The sequence below is a fragment of the Microplitis mediator genome, chromosome 5 (genome assembly GCF_029852145.1).
Source record: "Microplitis mediator isolate UGA2020A chromosome 5, iyMicMedi2.1, whole genome shotgun sequence".
Lineage (NCBI taxonomy): Eukaryota > Metazoa > Arthropoda > Insecta > Hymenoptera > Braconidae > Microplitis > Microplitis mediator.
In genome coordinates, this window is record NC_079973.1 from 26,075,039 (window position 1) to 26,092,361 (window position 17,323).

The 17,323-nt window shown below is 30.2% G+C and overlaps 2 protein-coding genes across 3 annotated transcripts; both read left to right on the plus strand.

Annotated features, from left to right (window-relative positions):
* The first annotated feature begins 9,518 nt into the window (after positions 1 to 9,518).
* On the plus strand, positions 9,519 to 12,414 carry LOC130667825 (uncharacterized). Of its 2 annotated transcripts, XM_057469682.1 has the most exons (4): positions 9,519 to 9,770; positions 9,965 to 10,140; positions 11,187 to 11,363; positions 12,082 to 12,414. In XM_057469682.1, exons 2-4 carry the CDS (start codon positions 9,967 to 9,969, stop codon positions 12,157 to 12,159), a joined length of 429 nt encoding a protein of 142 aa, XP_057325665.1. In that variant the 5' UTR covers positions 9,519 to 9,770; positions 9,965 to 9,966; the 3' UTR covers positions 12,160 to 12,414. The 2 variants fall into 2 exon arrangements, with proteins under 2 accessions (XP_057325665.1, XP_057325664.1); XM_057469681.1 differs by having other exon boundaries at positions 9,522 to 10,140; positions 12,082 to 12,413.
* A 565-nt stretch (positions 12,415 to 12,979) lies between these two features.
* LOC130667529 (probable RNA-binding protein 19) lies at positions 12,980 to 16,831 on the plus strand. Its single transcript, XM_057469165.1, has 11 exons — positions 12,980 to 13,161; positions 13,227 to 13,431; positions 13,498 to 13,649; positions 13,728 to 14,184; positions 14,246 to 14,641; positions 14,973 to 15,374; positions 15,445 to 15,946; positions 16,058 to 16,174; positions 16,263 to 16,368; positions 16,453 to 16,576; positions 16,686 to 16,831. The coding sequence occupies exons 1-11, from the start codon at positions 13,126 to 13,128 to the stop codon at positions 16,754 to 16,756; spliced, it is 2,568 nt and encodes an 855-aa protein (XP_057325148.1). The 5' UTR covers positions 12,980 to 13,125; the 3' UTR covers positions 16,757 to 16,831.
* The last annotated feature ends 492 nt before the right edge of the window (positions 16,832 to 17,323 follow it).

The following is a 17,323-nucleotide window of genomic DNA, read 5'->3' on the forward strand; positions in this document are numbered from 1 at the left end:
AACTAAAATGTCTAATGAACTCGAAAAAATATATAATTTTTTCAGGCGAATATCTACTTTTCTATTTGAAATCCAAATAAATATATGTTTATTTTATATTAGTGAGTAGGTTGTTGTTCTTTTATCAACATATTGTGTAATGTGAGGTATAAAGTGGACGTCAACCGAAATGAAAAAAAAATAGGGTGAAATCGATGGGCGAGTAAAGTATACTATGGGTCGAGTAGAGAAAAATAATTATCAAAAGAATCAGTAATCATGTTTCTTTGATAAAATATACACTGTCCATACCTGACTATAATTATTTTTGAATCAAGACTACAGTCCAGTAATGAAAATTTAAATTTATACTGTTTCCAGTTGATTAAGTTTCCAACAAAGTCTTTTGAAATTTTTTTTTCGCGCTGAAAAAACTTAACAAAATTACCGGGTGTCCGTAAACAATGTAATTGTAACAACAATGTCACTAATTATGCCGGCGTATGTGGAGTTACGTATTCCTGACAACTGCGCGGGTTCCACTGTTTTGATTATTTAATTAACGAACTGTCATCTACACTGTTGCGAACTCACCGTCGAATAATAACAGTGACGGAAATAATATTATTTTCGGCATTCAAAAGTTAATTCTGTGTGAAATTCATAATTGCTTATTAAAATCAATAAAAAAATCTTAAAATTTAAACAAACAAATCGATTAACTGATTTTTTTCTCCACCGAAATGTTTTCCAATAAATTTTTCTGTAAGCCGCAGGATTTGTTCCGACGTACAGCCAGAGTCGATTTTAAGGATTTTCGTATCATGATATTTTTTGCGGAGACTTTTGCTGAGCTAGTGACAGTTCTATCCCAGCTGTTTCTTATACAAAAACTTGGAAAACTCTCCTGGTGATTGAAATCACATAAACTAGCCCCAGATCGATAGCTGATAAACATTGACAAGTTTTAAAATTTAGTTTACGCGAGTTTAAAGCTATTGACAATCGAAATTTCAATTCCGCGCGCTATTTGTTGTTTTGACGTCTCAGTGAAAAGTGATTTTTAATATCCTTTTTTTTTAAAACTTTAATTGCTTCTGAGTTAAATTAAATGCGATAAATTTCCGAAATTTGCATATACTCGTAATTATCATAATTATATTCTTAATTATTTTATTTGATTTAATCTTAATATTTTTATTTAATTGCTTCAAGTACTTTGTACTGATTTATTTCATTCAAGAAATCTATATATATACAAAAAAAAAAAAAACAAAAAAAAACTGATCTATTTAAATTGAGTTTTAAAAAAATTCTGTTTGATGTTATGTTGATTTAATTGGGAACGCGTGGAACGTTTGAAAAAAAAAAAAAAAAAAAAAAAACAAAAAGCCTGTTCGACTTTTTTTCGCTCGGTTTATACAATATGTCATGCGATGTGACATAACATGATGGTTTTTGTTTTTTTTTTATAAAAATAAACCTGACTCCGTTTAAAATATGGACTCATCTTTAAACGCAAATCCTGAAGAAATGAATTATGTAAATTTGAATACAATTATGGAATTTATGTTATTTACATTTAACTTTGCATGAATATTATACATTATACTAAAAAAATTCAATCTTTTTATATATAAAAAAAATGAAAATATAAGAAGAAGGGATTTACTGTAATTTCTTTACTTTTACGTTATGCCAGAAAAAAGTAGAGTAAGGTTCATTTACTCCAGGAGTTTTTCCGATGCAAATGTAAGGCAACCACCTGTCGCCGTGAGTTCAGAAATTTCGACCGAATATTTGTCAGATTTTCCGCATTAATTTTCGGCGATAGATTTATATATTTATTGGAAAAAATAAAATAATCATATTTATCGAATAAATAGCCGGGTTGATTTGTTTCCGGTGATTGATGACCATTTGACATGGAGTTATACTCTCTGGATGAAATACAATAACATTTTCGTAAATTATTTATTAAATTTTCCCCTAAATATTTTCCACAAGTTGTCAACTTGTCGGAGAATCATTAAGCGATTTATCAAACCTATGGATTATTGTTTACAATTATTTCCAGGCTGTCAAAATGAGGGCTCTCGAGATATGTCACCTCGAAAAAACACCGATTTCAATTAAAATAAATAACTTGACCAATAAATTGAGGCGTAAGAAAATAATTGAGTGATAGTGTGGTTATAAATGATGTTTCAATAGAAGGTTAAAGTATATAAATAATTTATTAAGAAGAAAGCTTGTCGTTTACTCACGTCAAGTTCATTGAGGAATCGCTCTTTGTCCGCCGGAAGGGCTGAAGTCCATCCAACAAAGACGACCAATGCGATTGCAACGAAAAATATTGTTCTGGACATCATTATTTATTTTCTGAAATTTAAAAACAATTTTCAAACCAATGAATTATTTATTAATTTTGAAAATTTTCTAAACAGAAAACCGATTGAGGCCACAGTCAGTTTTGAATAAATAAATATCGGTGTTGCAGCGAAGGAGTTGAGATGATCGGAAGACGTTTATCTTTAATACAAAATCGGGAAGCGAATTTTAATATGATGGAAATTTTCCGATTGGCATAATATCCGGATCTTATTTGATAAACACATAAGCTTCCGCGGAAAGCTTCCGTCCAATATGTGACAGCGGAAATTATTAATAAGATATATATTGAAAAGTAAATTTATGGAATAAATAAATGCCGCGATTGTAACAGTGAATTTAATTAAATCGTGTGTTGGATGTTAAGTTTAATGAAAATTCATTAGTGTAAAACGTTTTGTGTATAAATGAGTTGAATTTAAAGCAAGTAAACAGTAAACAAAGATGAGAATCCATTCGTACAATGAACAGTGTTATGTATGTATTGTCTGACATTGTAAGTCGAATCTCGTTACGCTCCTTTAATAGTACCATATAACGTTAATAGTGCGTGTACACAAGATACTGTTGGATTCTCTAATACCTTTGTGTGCTTTAGCATTTTATATCTTGACCCGTTTATGACCGACACACATGTCCGTTATTAACTTGGGAGAAGGTTCAGAGATATTAAATTTTAATAAATGGACGATTAAAACAATATTTATAACAAAGTTCCGGGATCAATGAGGTGTGCAGAAATTTTTGCACACCTCATTTTTTCATTATTTTCAAATTTCCGGGACTTGTTTTTTTTTAAATCGTTTTTTTGCTCTTACGTACTTAAATATTTTTTAACCCCGTTTTGTTTTAAAATGAGAGGAAAAAACATGTTTCGAAAAGCAATTGAAAATTAATCATATTTTCTATCAGTATAATCGAAAAATAACATATTTAGCGAATCGTGAAAAAAAAATTCATTTTTTACTGTCCCATTTTTTTCGACTCTTCCCACGGGTAATATATTTTTAATCAATAGTATAAATTTTTTTTTTTATAAGTACTGTTGTTTTTTATGATACAACATATAACATACGTCTAAAGCTAAAAATTAATCCGGATTATCAGTCATCAATAATACGTAATATCGATATTGCGAATAATCCTTCAAGTTGTATAATATATATTTTTTAGGATGTCATATTAAATTGAATGTGAAAAAAAATGCACAGTAATTGAAAGTGAAGTTTTGTGAAATGAAAATTTAACAAAAGGCGAACATGGAATTTTTTATGCCGAAATTAAAGAAAAAAATTAGCGAAAATAATGTTCTAATTTCGTAAGTGGTAAAAAAAATTTATCAGATGAAATATAGTTAAACGGAGTTGTATATAAATTAACAAAGCAAGAGATTTAATTGACAAAATACACGACACTGACATAAAAGCACTGAATTATTGAATTTGAGTAATGAAATAAATAAATCGTGAAAAGTTTGAAAGCCTGTCAAAAGTTAATAAATAAATTTTATCTAATCAAAGACAACATATTAATAATAAAACTTTTAATTGCCAAATAAATGAAATATATGTTGGAAAAATAAATATGAAAATAAAATTTTCTTACCAAAAATAATTTATCTGGATATTATTTTCTGTCAGATGACGCCTTGACCAAACGGTTAGCGGAAGTTGTTAATAAATAAATATATTTAGTATCAAGCAAAGGAAATAAGCTAGCGTGTGATTATTGCCGTGGTAGAGTTGAGGGTGATGTGACTGAGCTTGCAAGCACGCGATCACTTTATATCCGAGCGAGAAGCTACCGGCGCGTCCCGCGGGAGATCCGAGCTCGGGGGTTGGTGGTAACCGTGTAGTGACGGTGATGCCAGAGCCACGGCATTGGTTTGCTGGTGGTGGGACAAACCAAATCTCATCAGTAGCACCTACTGCTTCATCCCTTACTTCCATCCACCACACGCTAACAAACTTGTCCGCAACAGCAACAGGCATAAGTATCTTTCTTATTTTTTCTATTACTTTTTTTTCGAATAATTTATTTTTTTATATATTTTATACTAATATACCTGTCATACTTTACGCAATCGATGCTTGTAATTCATGGGCGATATGTTATCAAACCAAGAATTTCTCTAATACTAATTATTGCCATGTCCATCTCCAAACAAGTTACGCAATAACAAACTTTTGATAGATTTACTCACGTAACTCTCACTTTTAATTCCACTTAGTAACTTTCTTTTTACCGTTTAAGTAATTAAGCAACCTCATCGTCATTCATAATCTTAAAAATGAATGATAATTTAATCCCAAGGACGTAAAATTACTTGAGCCTAAATTATAATTTACATCAAAGGGTAAAACTTTTAAATTATAAAAGTTATAAATTTGATAAAATAAATTTTTTTTTCTATCAGCTTCAATTGCTGAATTTGACCATCGAGATTTACGGTTTAGTTGTCTTGTATTATATCCAAAAAGGTACAAAACAATGTGAGTTTAAATGCCTCCAGGGAATTGAAATCCTCTATTGACCTCAATACGCACGCAATGTCTAAAAGAAAATTATTTTCCTTTTTCTTGATCAAACACATTTGTAATATTTATTCACCGATTTGTGGCAGAACAATAAATATAATAAATAAATATATGAATAAATAGTATTGAATAATTAAATACTGTAGCCATTTCTTGGGCATGCGGCGTAAGCATACAATTTAATTCCCGTTAATTTAATCTCCCATAAAAAATATCTTTTCCGGCCATACATACTCGGGATTTTAAATTCGAAAAAGTATGAGCTCGAGAGACTTTATTACCTTATTATACGGCTATTAAATTACCAAGTAATTTTGAATACATATATTTGTCTCTATAAAATAAATATTTTCAACCACGATTCCACGCAGTAAAAAACAAATCGTCAAAGTGTAAAAAAACGTGTGTTTCAAAAATTTTGAGTGTTGAATTTTTAACACTTTTGTGTGTCAATTTAACACAGTATTTGTCTTGTTTGAACTGTCGCAATCGATTGATTTTTTCAAACACAAAAATGTCATTTTATTCGAAAGTAACACTTTTTATATGTTACTATCAAATCAACACACAAAATATGTTAAAAATAATGTCGACTATCACAAAAGAGTGCTTGGAAAATTTGGATTTTTAGTGTATACGTGTGTAATTTTTTTAACACACAACATGTGAAGTAACATATAGGGGAGGGAGGGACAAAACGGGGTACTTAAGAAAATACCAAGTTTTCGAGCACGGAAAAAATATATTAGTAAATATTACTGAGATTTTCGTCAACAGCGCGCCTAGACCGAATCTCAGAAAATATTGTGGAGTAGAACGTAAGAAATTAATAACAGATGCATTTTTTGACAAGTGTCTTGTAGTTTTTTAAGGTTTCAGTAGTAATTTTAAATAGTCAAGCAGTATATTTCAACGATTAACTGTTAATTATAGCAGTTTAAATATTAAAATCATAATTTTACTGATTGAAACGACATTAGTTATTGAACATAACACAAATAATTAGAGTTGAACTACAATTATTGTCAATCATTTTGTTCCGTGAGGACTCAAATACACTAAATCTTTTTTTTTTAATGATATTCAAACTAAATAGAAAAAATTTTCAGTTACCGTTAAAAAAAAAATTTTCATTTTTCCGGGTAAAACGAAGTACCCCCTAAAAAAGGTAAAAAAAAAAAAATCTGGATTTTAAATGAATTTGATTGAGTTAAATTTTTTTGTCAGTAATTTACATAAAGGAAAATTATATTTTACATGATTATTAGATGCAAAGAAAGAAAAAAAAATTTGACCCATTTTAGTGTAATCGAAAAAGTCTAGAGATAATTTAATGTGGGTGAATGAGTCAAAAAATTTAGAGCGATCATAAAGCACACCAGCGCTTTCGCGCTTGAGGTGTGCAAAATTTCAAATAACACTCAATTATATTTACAACAGTGATTTTGAAATGTTTAAAAATCATTTAAAATATAAAAATTTTTTCTTATAAAATTTTGGGGGTACCCCGTTTTGCCTACCCTGCCCCCTTCCCCTAAATAAGTGTAAAACGTTCGTTTTATACACGGTGTGTGTTAATTGTGACGAATCCTTTTTTACCGTGCATTAACCCCAGATATTATAAATATGAGTAAATTATTAATAACTTTTCTATTTGTGAGTAACCCAAATTTTACCAAATCAAATCCACGTTTCACATAAAGTTCAATCCAATTATCGGAGCTGTCTAATCGTTAATTGAATAATTTTACTGATAATAATGAGTCAATGTCGGATAAATTAGCAATAAAAGTGTGCATTTGACTTGTCTTTAAAAAAGAGTTTATTTAAGTAACATAAGTATAAGTTTTGTCGTTTATTTCAAACAATCTGATGAATTTAAACTTTCATGGCATATTTATTTACAACAATATATTCCGCAGAACGTATTCGATTCCGCTGAATGGTTGAATATAATATATTCACAATCCGATGGAATATCTCTATTGTATTATGAGCATTGTGTAAGATCGTTCCCTGTGTACTAAGTATTCAATCGAAAAACAAAGAGAAAGATCTTACCGATACCTTTCGTTATGTAAGTACACGGCTTTCAAGTCTATGTACACAAAGGCTATAAACATAGAAAATACATTTCACTATTTTTCCATTCCTATTCCTATCCCCCATTGCTATCATCATCATCATGGTCGTCGTCATTATTGTCAACCCGACATTTAATAATTTGAAGGTCAGCTGATATTTCTGCCGGTCAAACACGCGAACTTGAATTCTAATAATTACCCACAATTACACAATAAATTAATTAGTAAGCTGGATTTTCCATTGGTTACGAGTATCAATTAAGAATCGGATTTCACTAAGTCTATACTGAAACCAACTCGGTTTGAAAAAGATCAAATTTCGCGGCTGCAGACGTTTTAATCCGCTAATATTATTTACTTGTGTAAAAACAAACGTCATAAATCATAAAATGCAAATATTATTTTATTTATATTTTTACACGTGATCATTTTTTTATTTTATTTTTTTTTTTTTTCTATCAGATGAATTTATTTTTATACGCAGTCGGTATTTAATCACAAGGGGTAAACGTTATATCAAATATCAGATTTTGCCGGTAAACGTCAGTCGATGGAAAAATTATATAAATATCAATATGTGCTTGCGGATATTGTAGAGAGCTTTTTTTCACATTTCTTCTGACGGTTCACTTGAATTTTTTTTTTTTCTACTGCAGACTTTGATAGATAAATTTTTTACAGTCAATAAAATTGAACTAATTTTGAATTTAAATAAAATTACATGATCCTTCCCATGCGAAAAAAATATATATCCGGGCAAATCTGGAATATGTCGCATACATGCAACATATATATAAATATATGTTCCTTATATGCAGATTTGCCGGATATATCCGGATATATATTTTTTTCGTATGGGTTTTGCAATTAATCATCAGCTTATGGAATCAGTTGTTCAAAAATTATAATTAGACGTTTTAGCAAATCGGGGCTAAGTGGAAATTAAACGCTGATGGAAGCAATTATGTGATAATAAATACTGTCTGATGAGTTTGATGAATTCAAAAAGCCGAAAATGAGCATTAATAATTAAGATCAGAGGCTGGGAGAGAGGGAGAGAATTAGACAGCAGGTGGTTGAGTGCTACGTGAAAAACCATTAGAGCTTACAAAGTTTATCAAGTCACTGAGAGCAAAGCTTACTGCTCCAGACTACTCAGCCTCGTTACTTCTGATTGACTTCCAATGTACCCTAGTCTCTATACCGGGAAAAATATTTTTTTTTCAACTCTTTACACGCCGTACACAGTGTGACACTGCCAGGTCTCCACTTAAATTTTATTTTCCACACCTATGTGTTTATTTCGCTAAACGCCAGGACTTATTTAAGTCTATAGTCAGTAAATATAAGTATAAATAAAAATAGACGTTTCATGGCTAATAAAAATAATAATAATGCATCCAATGATTTTTTTTTTTCGATACCAATCGACTCAGAATCAACAAATCATAAAAATCCATTCGATATTATTCCAGCGGAAATAAATAAATTTAATTTTTCATTCCATGATATTGCCGAGTTGTTAATAAATAATATACAACATTGAGAAGAAAAAGTATTTTTTTTTTATACACGAGCACTCACGAGCTTTCAGTCGTTTTCTTATTCATTAAAAAAAAAATTGCCATGTCTTTTTTTTAATTTACTTTTTCGAAACATACGTCATTAATAAGTATTCTTATATATATACATATATATTGTGTGACAAAGACAATTATGCCGGTGACTTGTGACGAGAATGTTCATTTTCATTACGGACTTGTGTTTCTGAAATGAAAATAAAAAAAAAAAAAAATTCATACTGTTTATTTTTATCTTTTTTTTTTTTCAAATAAAAAAACTGAAAACTCGAAGAAACTCGTTTTTCTTAAAGAAAAACCTAATATTGGTGATAGTTATATATTAGTCGCTAATCAATGTCGAAAACGTGCTGCTTCAACTTTAACATAAAAAATTTCTTTAATTAAATCGGACATCAGCAAATCTTTAATATCGGCATTTGCGTCACCCTCCGTCTTAGTTATTTTTTTTGTAACGAGCGTAACTTTTTATGGATTCCTTCTCTCTTTGCTGATAGATGTTAATCATTAAATTCGCTTCAAGACTTTTACCCGCCAGTATTTATTCTGCATAATTAATAATTATTAATAGATACAAGAAAATTTTTTTGAATTTAATTTTAAGCGGTAATCAAAAGCCGATCAAGAGTATTTGAATAATTACCTACTTTACATAAATAAAAAAATTTCAAAAGCTACAATTTTATTTTATTTTTTAATAATTTATTATTTTCACCCACGCGTCATTTTTCTTCCTGTACATTTGTAAAAAAAAATTAAATTTCCCCCGTCCATTTCAAAAATTAATAAATTTGTGTTTGAGTTTCAAAATTTTTCAATGGGAATTTAATGAATTTTCAAAATTTACTAAATTAAAAAATTTCAATTAAATTTTTTGAACGTTATGTTGATTTTTATAACAATATTGATGCATGTGCAATCATGCGGACAGTTTTATTCATAAATAATAAATAATACTGAGAAAATAAATATATATACTTTTATATAAAGTAATGAAAAATAAAGCGCTTGCGCGAGCTTTCGCAGAGGGTGTATACCCAAGTATATAACTTGGCGGTTTTCTACCTCACGCGTCATTTCAAATCTCAACAACGCTGATAGTTGTGGTCGAGGGTACTAGCAATTAAAAAATAAATTACATGTGACGTGATAAATTTCCATGGAAAAATATTTCATCTCTCCCTGAAGTTCAAAAGCCGGTAATTAAATTTTTCGAAATATTTTTGTGGGGTTTCATTCAGCGTTCACACAGTAAATAAAAATACAAGTTCTAATTCTGAAATCCTTAATAGTGATCTGTTATCAGTTGTGTCATCTCAGAAATAAAATAGTTAGTGGGCAGCACAAATATATATTTATAGTATATAATATTGTGATCAAATCGTTATTTTAGCCATGGGAATGATTAAATTCTTATCAAAAGTACTACTAATGACTTCACTTATGACCACTGTAACCGTCGCTAGATATATTCCGGCGAATAATTACATACTTTTGGAAAAATTAATAAATCGTTACGATCCAAGTGTCATTAATTATGATTACATTGAAGACGATCCAGACAATCAGGTATAAATTTATTTTTTAAATGCATTTGAAAAAATAATGAAACCGCTAAAATTGAATTTGAATTTTTAAAAATTAAATTATATTATTTTTTCAAAAAGGTCACGACCCTATTGTTAAAAAGTTTCAAACTCTGTTTATCGGTTTTAAATTCATTTATTACTAATTAGTGTCATATATACATATGTATTTTTGACATTAAAACGATAGTGGTAATAATTGGAATTTAATTAGTTATTAAGTTATTTTACAGTCTATCGCTCGCAATTATAAAATTGCAGACCCACTTTGTAACTTTTACGATGTGCGATTTAACGTACTCTATAATTTTATAATAAAAGTTTCATTACTTTCGGCCGATAAATATTTCAATATTAAAGGTTATTACAATCTGATAAAAGAGATCATCAATTTATAGTTATTATTATTATAATTTTAATTAAAAATTCGACGGGATTATCTGCTAATTGTCAAGCGATTAATGTCAGAAAGTTTACAGCCCTCGTAAAAATAAAATCAATTAGATTGAATTAATAATCTGTTATTAGTTCGATTTGAATTTATTGACTGCTGGAAATTGAGTGGATATATATATATATATATATATATATATACTAAATATTTTAACAATACGCAAGTTGATTTCTACTAGAGAAATCAGCGGAGCAATCGAACTCAAGTTTGTTGACGTAAAATCTCATATGAGTTAAATTGATTTTATTTCCATTTGCGAAAGGTCATAAATCTTTATCCACTTTGCGAGAGATTGCAATTTCTATCTGACTTACATATAATTCTAAAAAAATATTTATTATTCAAGAAAAATAACTTTGAATATTTTCGATTTATTCTTTAATTTGTTCAGTTTAGTTTCTTGCTCACGGTGAATCAAACGATTGAATGGAGCCGCTAAACTAACGTTGATTGATTTTAGTTTCGCTGAATATATTCATTGAACTATTAAATGGATTTTGAATGTGCTATTAATTTGTTTAATTAATTTTGAATTTAATTCATTTCATAAATTAATTGGTTATTTCTATTTTAAGATGGCTGCTAAAAAAGATGCGCTTTTACTGGAAAAATTAATGCTGACGCTACAGAAAAATACGGAGGAGGATTCTCAAATGATGGATTTCCAGGATAGAAAAAATTCATTACTTGAAGAACCACAGTTTCAGAAACTTATGATCAGAAGAAATAGATCTGAGAATCGGAAAACTGGGGTAAATTACTTTTAAAAAAAAATTAAATAAATAAATAAATAGAAAATAATCATAAATATGAAGAAATATGACACGAAATATTTCAAAGTGTCGCGGGAAAATTTTTTTATTTTTTTTCAGACTTTAAAGTTTCGTAACACGGAAAAAAAAATTTTATTCTATTAAATTATAAAATATGAGTAGAAAAAAATATGAGTATTTTATTGAGACTTTTTTGAAATAACTGACATTAAGTATTTTTGTTGAATAACTTGCCTGAGATGTTAACAGCTGTTTTAGTAAATTACCCATTCAAAATTACGGTCGTTATGTAAAAATTATAAAACTGTTAATAATTAACTACAGAAGTTAAGATTTAATTATAGAATAAAATTTCGAAACTTTACCGACCAGTGACGGAATCGAACCCACGGCCGCACGAAACTTTTAAAAACTTTTTAGAGCTCGAAAATCCAGAGTCTCACGAGTTAATTTAATCTGTCCATTACCGTCCATCTTACGGCATTAAGTAAATTTATATTCCAACTACAGTCTAAGCTTTAATTATAAAATAAAATCTAGAAACTTGGTCACCGGTAGCGAGACATTTTGTAGTATTTACATTTTTTACAATTGAAAAATGTAAAAAAAGTATTTTGAAGGCTCCCAAAAATGAAACTTGATCATATTACCGTCAAACTAAAGGTAGAAATTTTAAAAAATCGAATTCATTTTTCAGATGGATCTTCAACGACGAGGGCGCATCAACGGAAGTGTATACTGGAAATGTTATTTTAATGCCGTCACATGTTTTTAAAATAAAATATTTTAAAAATTGACAAATCTACGATAATCCCTAATTATATAAATATATATATAAATATATCAGCATTCTTTTATTGTCTTTACATCTTTTGAAAAAAAGCCTAATGCACATCTTCGTACTCTTCATTACTATTAAAAATTTGCACTTTAAATAAATCTAAAATCCTTTTTATTAATTACTATTGTATAAATTTTACTATTGTAAAATATAGTTTATTTATTTATTGTTATTATTATTAATATTATTTATAAGTTTGTACATGTACGTTAAAATTAAAATTAATATATTTTCTACAGAATTTATTTATAAAAAAAATTAATTAGCATTAAAATGAAAGTAAATTAATTTCTTTAAAATTAAAAAAAAAATACTTTATAAATGTACAAACGTAGATAATTATTTTTGTTAGTAATTAGTTTCAAACTAAATAAAAAAAACATGATATTAAAAAAAAAAAAAATAAATTAAAAAATTTTATGTTTAAATTTAAAAATTATTGTATTTAAATTATTATTTACTATTAAATTGATAATAAAAGTACCTGTATCTTGCTATTACTCATAATAATAACCAGCTTATGCATAAAAATACATTTATATTTTACTATTAAAAAATATATATATAATTAGTTGTTAAAAAAATTAATTATTTTACTACTGATCCACTAAAGTTTCTTTTAATTTTTATTTCAATTGTCTAATTGTCGTCACACTTTTAATTATTTAAAAGTCAGAATTCAAATTTGCCGCCATCTCGCGGCGAGCGCAGAAATTCAAATCAAACAAAACGACACAGACTGTCTGTGACAGACAGGCAAGTAGTAAAACTCACACGTGTTTGCAAATTTAACCTCTTAATTATTTTATATAAAGTAATTGTCTATTTATATATTTTACAAAATTTTTTGTATCATGAGAATTTAAATTTTTAAAAACTTTTTTTTTTAAAATTCAAAACATGTCACGTTTGATTGTAAAAAATTTACCGACAACTGTAAGTACTTAGTAGTTAATTAATTATTTATTAATTAATCAGTTAATTAATTAAATTAATTGCAGATAACTCAAGCAAAATTAGAAGAATTATTTGGAGTACATGGAATTGTAACTGACGTACAATTAAAATATACAAAAGATGGTAAATTTCGTAAGTTTGGATTTGTCGGTTTTAAAACTGAGGATGATGGACACAAAGCATTGAATTTTATGAACAATACGTACATTGGAACTTCAAAAATAGATGTCCAAGTGTGCGCTGGTTTAGGTAATTTTCTTTATTATTTGATTTATGTTCGAATTGATTATTTATTTTTTGAATTTAAATAACTAGGAGATGACTCAAAACCAAAAGCTTGGAGTAAATATGCTCCGGATAGTTCAGTTAACTTAAAAAAAGATAAAAAAGATTCCGAACCTAAAGTCGAGAAGAAAAAGAAGAAAAAGGATAAAGAAAATGAAGAAATAAAAAAATTACTGGAAAAGGTAATTGTCTACTTAATTAATAAATATCAAAATTTTGACATTTTAAATTAGTTCATTTATTTATTTATTGATCTTTAGCATAAAGATGATCCACTTTTTGCTGAGTATCTAGAAACCCATGCGGTAAAAGGAGTCAAGGAATTGTGGAAAAATGACATAGACATTGACAATGTGGAAGAAAATGGAACTCAGGCAACTGATGCCGATGCTGATGATGCGAAAGCTGAAGATTCGGAGGCGGGAGTCACTGACCAGGTCCCGGATCTCGAGTCGATGGAGAAAAAACTCATGAAAAAAAAGTTAGAGACCAAGGAAAAGGCAGCAAATGTATCAGAGCACGGTCCCAAGGAATTTTATACAGTAAAAGTCCGAGGGCTAGGCCACAAGCACAAGAAGAAAGACATAAAACAGTTTTTCAATCCGTTGGTCCCGAAATCTATAAGAATACCGCGTAAAGTTCGGACGTTTGCGTACGTGGGGTTCAAAACCGAGACTCAAATGAACAAGGCCTTGAAAAAAGACGGCTGCTGCTACGGTAAAACATTTTATTTAATCATTTTATAGATCTTATTTTTAATTATTGTTTTTTTTTATAGATGGCAAGAAGCTGTTGGTGACCAAGTACGACAACAAGAACAAGGGCAAGGCAAAAGTTGAAGATGAAAACGAAAATAACAGCAAGTGGAAGAAACAGGAAGAGGCTCTGAAAAAAGAAGAGCCGATATCCGAGTCCGGTAGAATTTTCGTCAGAAATCTCGCCTACGTCACTACGGAAGACGACTTGAGAAACATCTTCGAAAAATACGGGCCTCTGACTGAAGTCAACGTTCCCATTGATAAAGACACCAGGAAATCCAAAGGTTTTGGAATAATTACCTTCATGATGCCGGAGCACGCTATCAAAGCTTACAATGAACTGGACGGGACATCACTGAATGGCAGGATGCTGCACATTCTACCCGGGAAAGCGAGTCCATCGGAATCCGAAAAAGGTTAAAATTTATTTACATTACGACTGATATTTATTTGTCAATAAATCGCGCCTAGAGTTTTTACCTTTCGCGAAAAACTGATCACTTCTTGAGCAATCGCTCGCTCTTACGTTTCTTTAATTCATAAATGAATTGATTAAAATAATTTTTATGGAAAGAATAATGAGGGAGAGAGGGCTGGGTATAGATACCACTAACATCAACCTCTGGCTCAGCGCTGGAGTATGATCTGAAAACTCTACGCGTGATTTATCAGATAAATCTGTTGTATAAAATTACAAGTTTATTATTCCCTTTATTTATGGAGATGTATTTAAATAAATTTAAATAGAGGGTCTGAGTTACAAAGAAAAAAAAGATCTGGAGAAAAAAGGAACGGCCAACTCGAGTCATAATTGGAATACATTATTTCTCGGTCAGAATGCTGTTGCGGACGCGATAGCATCGGCATACAATACCACCAAAGAAAAAGTCCTTGAAGACGGGGGCAGAGGAACGAGTGTCGCTGTGAGACTCGCCCTGGGAGAGACGCAGCTGGTGGATCAGACGAGAAAATTTTTGGAGGAAAACGGCGTAAGACTCGACGCATTTAACCAGGCGCCGGACAAACGATCCAAGACAATTATTCTCGTTAAAAATTTACCCGCCGAGACTACGGTGCAGGACTTGAAAGATACTTTCGTAAAACACGGAGTTATTAGCAGAATTATCATGCCGCCAGCTGGAATTACCGGTAAGTCCTCAATATATTTATACTTTATATATATTTACTAATAATTAATATCCAATGGTTTTATTTATAGCACTGGTAGAGTTTGTCGAACCATCAGAAGCTCGCGCGGCTTTCAAAAAATTGGCGTACACTAAATTTAAACACTTGCCATTATATTTGGAGTGGGCGCCAGACAACAGCTTAAATCCGGCTTCAAACCAATCGATTCAGCTCAATAAATTGTCTGCTGATAAAACAAACTCCGAGGAACCGGTCAATGAATCTAAACCTGTTGAGGATGAGCAAGAAGACGAAGAGGAGCCCGAACCCGACACTACAGTCTTCGTTAAAAATTTAAACTTTTCCACGACAGACGAGCAATTGAAAAAGTACTTCAGCAAGTGCGGCGACGTTCACTACGCAACAATAACAACCAAAAAAGACCCGAAAAATCCTGGAGAAAAGCTGTCGATGGGCTACGGGTTCGTCAGGTACAAGTACAAAGCCGACGCCGACCGCGCTCTTAAAGAATTGCAGATGACTCTGCTGGACGGAAAAACACTGGAGCTGAAACGTTCCCAGAGGACATTGGGGTACAATTTATTACTATTATTAACTTTTATTGTCTGAATATTAATGACAACACTAATAATTATTATTATTGTTAAGTTTAAAAAGTATTAATTAAATTTCTCGATCAATAGAACTGACGTCGCGTCAACGAGAAAAGTGTCGAAAGTGACAGAAGCGACGGGGACTAAAATTCTAATAAAGAACATTCCATTCCAAGCCAATGCCAACGAAATAACAGAGTTATTCAAGTAGGTTTAGTTTCTATATATACTGTATATATTTATTTTAAATGTTGATTGATATTCCGTTCAAGTAATTGATGAACATTTATTTCAGGGCATTTGGGGAATTGAAAGCGGTCCGTTTGCCCAAGAAGATGGTAGGAGATGGGAACCACCGGGGATTCGGTTTCGTCGAGTATTACACAAAAAGTGACGCCAAGGTGAACATTATTTAAATATTTAAAGATGTTTAATGACTTACAGCAATCCTGACAATGTCATCATATTATTCATAATTATTACAGCAAGCTTTCAAGCAGCTGTGTCAGAGTACTCATTTGTATGGCAGAAGATTGGTGCTGGAGTGGGCCCAAACTGACGAAGATATCGACACTATTAGAAAGCGGACGGCTAAACATTTTCATCCAGGTATTTAATAGTCTCCTTTGTTGATTTAAATTCATTTTATCAGCAATTCAGCTCATCACTTATTTAATTTCCCTGATGAATTAAATTTTCCCTCTATTGTATTTTACAGAAGTGACCAGCAAGAGAAGCAAAAAAGGAACAGTGGATGCCGAGTCGCTCGGTCTCGAACCCGATCAATAAAATATTTAAAAATAAAATACAAATATGTAAATATAAAAAAAAAGAATCACTGAACAATAAATTATTATTTTTTGTTTTTAATCTCTGCATTAAATCTGTTATATTTTCGTTGTAAAAAAGAGCGTAAAACTTTCAGATCAGGGGGCGGATTCCATCAGCAAAAGCAAATAAACTTTTTTTAACTTCTCATCACGTCTGAAAAACTTTTCCTTTGGTTCTCTTGCCATTTGTCGTCTATCTCTCTCATAAATGTCTCCTCGAACAAGACCTCGAGGCTAACCAGCTACAGCTTGCTCATGATAATGCCATGTATCTGGGGTTACATTTTTATTTTATGTTTATTAACTTTCCGAAAGTGTAAATCACCTACAACACTATTGCAGTTCATTTTATTATAAATTACCAATGACATCAGTTATTAATTATTTTAACTCTCAATTAATATAAAAATAACAGGAGGTCGCGCGTGCACAAGCTGTCTGATATATATGACATCGGTATAAATACAAATATATACATATTTATATTTATATTTATATTATATGCATAAGTAGTTTCTAAATAACA